The 6000-nt window shown below is 38.1% G+C and overlaps 1 protein-coding gene across 1 annotated transcript in view; it reads right to left on the bottom strand.

Annotated features, from left to right (window-relative positions):
• Positions 1 to 4188: 4188 nt before the first annotated feature.
• The window catches only part of NF1 (neurofibromin 1), a gene marked incomplete at both ends in the record, with an annotated part of 254679 nt that continues 252867 nt past the window's right edge, over positions 4189 to 6000 (bottom strand). Inside the window, one exon of the mRNA XM_079725195.1 lies at positions 4189 to 4331. Coding sequence (XP_079581321.1) covers positions 4189 to 4331 — 143 coding nt within the window. The remainder of the gene's footprint in view (positions 4332 to 6000) is intronic.

Raw genomic sequence — 6000 nt, 5'->3', positions numbered from 1 at the left:
TCTGACCTTTCCCCTGCCATCCTCTCCTGAAACAGGTCATAAAACCTTCACTTGAGAGGCACCCTCCCTAACTCCGGAGGAAAGGAGCATCCTTATCTCTGAAGACAAGACAGAGGGACTTCGAGAATTGGAACAGGCCTTGCTAGGTCTCCCCCACTTCGCCGCACTTACCTCATAGTCTTTGACCTATCAGATTTTTACACAAATGCTCACTCTTCATCAAACCTAGGATAGAAATACTCAGGCTTAACTGTTTTTTTTCGGGTCTTCTCATCTCTTTTTGAAGGCTCCTGTGTCATGTAAAATTTATATTAAATAAATGTGTATGCTTTTCTCCTATTAATTTATCAGTTTAATTTTCAGACTCAGCCAGAGACCCCAGGAGGCTCAAGGGAAACTTTTTTCTCCCCTACACATTTCACCAAAATTATTTTACCTTTCGTTTAGAGAGGTTCTGGAAATAGAAAGGTCCTTCCCATGGAGCGGGGGTGGTGATGGTGGTTTGAGGAGAACCCAAGACATCCTTAAAAGAAAGGAAATGGCCTTAATGTTTCAAAAGATCAGGGAGGAGTGCGGGGAAGTGAGAAAACAGAGCTGATGCATGTGAAGAAATTAAATAACTCCCCACATCTTAGAGCAGGTTGAATTTACATTTTACTTTAAAAAAAGGGGAGGAGTACATACACAGGGAGGAAAATGGGATGGGAACAACAATGATCTGAAATGGATTTCTACAGTTTTCCCCTACAATGGTAGATTTTGTCTGTTGGGCAGTATTTCTCCTGCTGGCGTACAACTGCTTACAATATTAACGAGGTTGTAGACAAGGGAACTGCCAAAGTTTGGGCCTGAATGGAAAAGAGAGGAAGTTATCATATACAATGTAAGTTTACAATACACAGCATTTTCTTTAAATGATGTAACGCAGTCGCAGGAAGAAGTTAACAGTACTAACACGAGAATAATCAAATTTTTGTTTGTTATCCATGTACAGCAACTAACTGCTTTACAAAAAAGCAAAATAATACAATATATCATCACAGGTATTTACAGTGTAGTAAATATACTTTTCTGTCAAATTTTACACAAACTATTTACAGGTGAATATACTGCATTAAAAAAAACTGTGTGGCTGACACTAAGAGTGAATTTTTGTATAAGTCCATTGCATAACATTGAATAAGACATGCCTCATTATGCCTGGGTTGGGGGTGGGATGTAAAAACAAAATCAAAAAAAAAAAAACCAGAAAAGCCAAAACAAAACTGAAAACCCCAAAAACCCACTGAGCAGGGAGGGTTGCCGGCTTACATTCTGTCTCCCCCAGGACATCTGTTCACGGGGGTGGCAGCTGGCTGTTCTCTGTGGTGTCCTCAGCCCTGGCCCAGGACCTGCACAGAGCCGGCACCCAGTAACGGACAGGTGCTGAGTGGATGCAGGACAGAGCACTTGCCACTTCCCCCGAAGCTAGTGAACTGGGTCTCGGTGCTGGCCAACAAGGGCGCACCCCTGGGACAGGGCAGTGATAAAACAGGGAGATCATGCACGCCAAAAAACATGGTGAGTTAATGGTTTCCTTTTTAAAAAGTCAGGGGAAACACCCACAAACCCCAAACAAATTACTTTATAGAACTTACATCCAATTATGCAAAATGGGCAACCTACTAAGAACTTCAGAATTTCTTGTGCAGGTTATAAGTATGAGGCCTAAAAAACAGTTTCATTTCTCAGAGGAAGCATACTGGTGAGAGATTTATCTCATGTGCATTTCAGTTTCTTGGAAAGCTGGATTTTCCTCAAAAGGCAGAAGTTCTTCAAACAAGGTAAATCTTAAACCTTAGTAAGTTTTCAAATTCCCAGGATGTACTGGTAAAAAGTATTTTTGCAATTCATAGAAGGCTCAATTTTGATTTGTGCAATGCAGATCATTAATTTCATGAGGTACTTCAAGTGAATTCATCCATTCATTACACTAGAGGGAAATAACGAATAAATTTAAGACATAGCATACCTTGGAAAACTTGTTTATGGAAAGATCCATATTTTTAACGGTAAACCTTTGGAAGTGCCTCTATTTTGATAGGAGAAGCAAAATAGCATAACATTACCCACTGTCATTGCACCAAACCAACAACAAAGAGGGAAAAACATGGAACCAAAATGATTAAAGGCTCGCATCTGCCTTTTATTCCAGGAGCCAGGAAGTTGTGATGCCCAGCCCAGAAGCTCTGGGGTGTGGGGGAACGTGGACCTTACCAGCAGCTTGGCATCCTTGGCACCGGGCTGTTAATGATCTGTTTCTAAACTCAGCTCTAGTCTTAATTCCTTATCGTCTCAGTTGCTCTGTTATTATAAACATTCTATTCTAATGAAGCGTCTACAATAGTTAAAAACAAAAGTTTAGTTAATTGCACCTGTCTTCAATATTTTCCAACAATTCAGTGTCAAAATAACTATTAACACTAAGGTTTTTTTCATTTTGGCTAACGGTTCTTACTTTTCCCAGGACTGTAAACAAATTAAAAAAATTAAATTCTTGTTATTTCTGAATATCAAAAGCAATTTTATTTACATTAACATATTACATTGTTACTGTGTGGATAAATGTGAAATGTGTTATATTATTAAAATCAGAACATTTAAATGTACCATTGATTTAGCTGTGGAATTTAATTTACTGAAATCCACTCATGAAATAGCACTTCAGGAAACTCTCCCTCCCCTAGGTTTCTTCTTCTCTCCCAAAGCCATTACACCTTAACATATAAAGGGAACCCAGGAATAGGGGGATAATATCTTCTTGTAATAAATATGGTTTAGTCCTAAATTGGGACATCCAGATACTAATATATTCACTGAAGTCAAATTATTTTGCACACTGCAGGTACCACAAAGAAATTGGATCTGCATTACTATGGAAATTCCAATGCCATGATAATCCATACCATTCAGTATAGCAGCAACTCTTAAGGTCCCCTATTGTCATAATAATGCAGGTTGACCAGTCTTTTCACAGTGATTAAATGCAATTCTATCATATAGAACCCAAATGTTTTTGCTAAAGAGATTCCTGATTTTTTTGGAGGGGAGAGGAAAGATTACAAGACATTTAAAATACATCTCATCAAAAATTTTGTGATAATATACACCACACTCTATGTTTCTGGGAAAATTATTAAACAAGATAAAAGCATCGTCTACTCTAATAGTCACGTACCATTCCATTTTGTATGGAGCTAATGCAACCATCTACGGAAATTACCTCCTAGGAACAATTTGCAACACTTTGTTCACTGATTACCCTGCTCGGAATTATTTAGGAAAGAAGAGGAGGAGGGGGAACATGTATAATTACTATACTTAGTATAGTTTTGGCTTACAAAAACAGAAAACGACTTTTAGCATATTTAAAGATTAAAAGATAATCAACTGGAGAAAAATATAAACTAGTTTGGATGACTGAGTTTGCATAAGGCCTCAGAACTCATCTCTTTAATTCGGTCATGTTAAGATACATGTGGTTACGCTTATTTTCCTGTAATTATTGCTAATACTCAAGTGTTAGTATTTCTTAAGAACCCACTACAAAATACTAAATCCCTCCTCCCCCACCCCCCAAAGTACCTCGCCTGTGGCTTTATGGTATGAAGTCACTGAGGCTTGACCTCTATGGTTCTTCAGTTTTGTAAGGTAAAAAAAAGTCCACAGCTAAAAGTCAGATTAAACATACTGGGGTTATATTATTATTTCTCCCATTAACTTCTATCTTGAAAAGTGTGTAAATAAGACTAACACTTTACTTTGTATGTTGAAGAAGGGGAAAACATAGAAGGCAGAGCTCTGTGCAAATGGCTTTCATAGCTGGCCAGTAGTAGCAGTATTCAAGAAATCATCCTCTCTCACAATTGGGATGTTCTCAGTTCAAGTGTCCTGACCTCCCACTTTCTTTGCAGTTGTTCTGAACACTTGCTTAAACCAGACAAACCAAAAGTAGAAGAAAAAAAAGTTAAAGAAAAAAGCAGCATTAAATTTAGGCAACGCTTCCAAGAGTTGATCATCTGGCAACATGGCAGACTGGATGGGCTCATTATAAAACATGAAGTGCAGCATCACAGCACGGTGGTGAGGGGTCACTAGTGAAGAGCCCGTATAAGTTAAGTCTGTTTGAAAAAGGAAAGAAAGAAAGCTTCACATGATCTTCTTAATGCTATTACGTTTGAAACTGCCAGCGCTTCTTTGCTTCTGCACCTGGCTTGCGGATCCATGACGAGTTCGCCCACTGTTACAGTGCCCAGTGGTAGGGGAGAGTTCAACATTCTCCTTGTCAATTCCTGGAGAGAAACAGAGCAGCCAGTTACCCCCTCTCCTGTGGTGTTAAGCTCCAGGACTGAATCTCACGATTTGTATACAAGATACAACCTGGTGTATTGTTTTTGCATTCGTTTTAATAGTCAGCTGCTAGAGTGTTTACAAAGATCTTGTCACACAGAAAACCTCACACTTTGTTAAGCAAAATTTGCTATCATGGCAGAAAAATAGCATAAGGAAAAACAAAAAAAACAGAGAAGTTGCAAGGAAAAGCTAGAGGCAGGCAGGATTGAGCTGAATGAAAGGCTAGCAGCCACCAAAGACTAGAACGCCTTCCTCCAAATCATAACAGAAGCTTCCAGCAGAGGTCAGCTTCTAGCCACGTAGCCTTACTGGTGTTTATACACAGAATATATTCTGTAGTTGCAGAAGATACAGAAATTCATCATTTCAAAGAAAGGCAGATGCTTTTTATTTTTTAAATCATAGTGCCTACCCCAAAGGAACTCAAATATTTACTGAGAAAATAATATATCAAAACGGTCATACTGTAGAATTTTTGCTTTGATCTTCTTTTCAACTCTGGCAAGTCATTTTTTGTTCTGTACCTTAAACAGATGCCATTTATTTCTCTCATGGAGGAGATTAAACCTCCCCAAACTGGGCCCTACAATGTATTTTTATAAATAATCTAATTAGTAACTTCATAAAAGTAACTAGAAGCAAAAACAAGGTATTTTTTACTCATCAGATTAGTAAAGATTACAAATTAGACAGGTAACAGGATAGTGGTTACCTCTGGGGAAGAAGTGACTGGAAGGGGGCATGAGGATGGTTTCTTGGGGTGATGGCGATATTGTTTCTTGATCTGGATACTGGATTTTTAAGTATGTTTACTTCTTAGAAGTTCATTAGGTTGTAAATTTATAATCTGTGTGCTTTTCTGCCACACTTCAATAAATTTACTAAAATAATTAGACCAATTATACCCACCTTTGACATAACTGATAGGAAAGCAAAAACTATTTTAGCAAGTTGTATCAAAATGTAAAGTACTGATTGGTATTTACTGATACAGAAAAATGACCATAATTTTGGATTAGGGGGAAAAAATCCACTTACAGGGGAAAATAAACAAATAAACAAAAAGGCTAGGAAAATATTTGCCAAAAAATGTTATCTCTGGATGGTGTGATTTCAGGTCATTTTTACTTTATTCTTTTTTTTTTTTTTGGCTGAGCCACTCGGCTTGCAGAACCTTAGTTCCTTGAACCCATGCCCCTTGCAATGGAAGTGTGGAGTCCTAACCACTGGACCACCAGGGAATTCCCTGCTTTATTCTTATCTGTACCATCTGAATTTTAAAATAAACAGTAAATTTGACAATGGAAAAATTTCTATTTTTGGACAAAAAATAGTACGTCAAGTCAAAAAGTATTTATGTTACTGAAAATGTACATAGACCCACACAGCTATTTGTTTGTTGGTTCTTGAACAGGAAATGGATCTGTGATGACCTCCTTCTAGGAGCCACACATCTTTGTTTGGATTCAGCCTTGAATTCAACTCAGAGTATGAGGCATCTACAGGCACCTGGTCTGATTTACACAGGCTCCATAGAGGTTTGCTGTCTTGAGCTTATCAAAGGAACACTGGCATATGAAAAAGTGCACTGGGCTGGGAGTGTGAGTG

Source organism: Hyperoodon ampullatus, assembly GCF_949752795.1.
Source record: "Hyperoodon ampullatus genome assembly, chromosome: 19".
Taxonomy (NCBI): domain Eukaryota; kingdom Metazoa; phylum Chordata; class Mammalia; order Artiodactyla; family Ziphiidae; genus Hyperoodon; species Hyperoodon ampullatus.
This window is presented reverse-complemented; position numbering and strand designations above follow the sequence as displayed.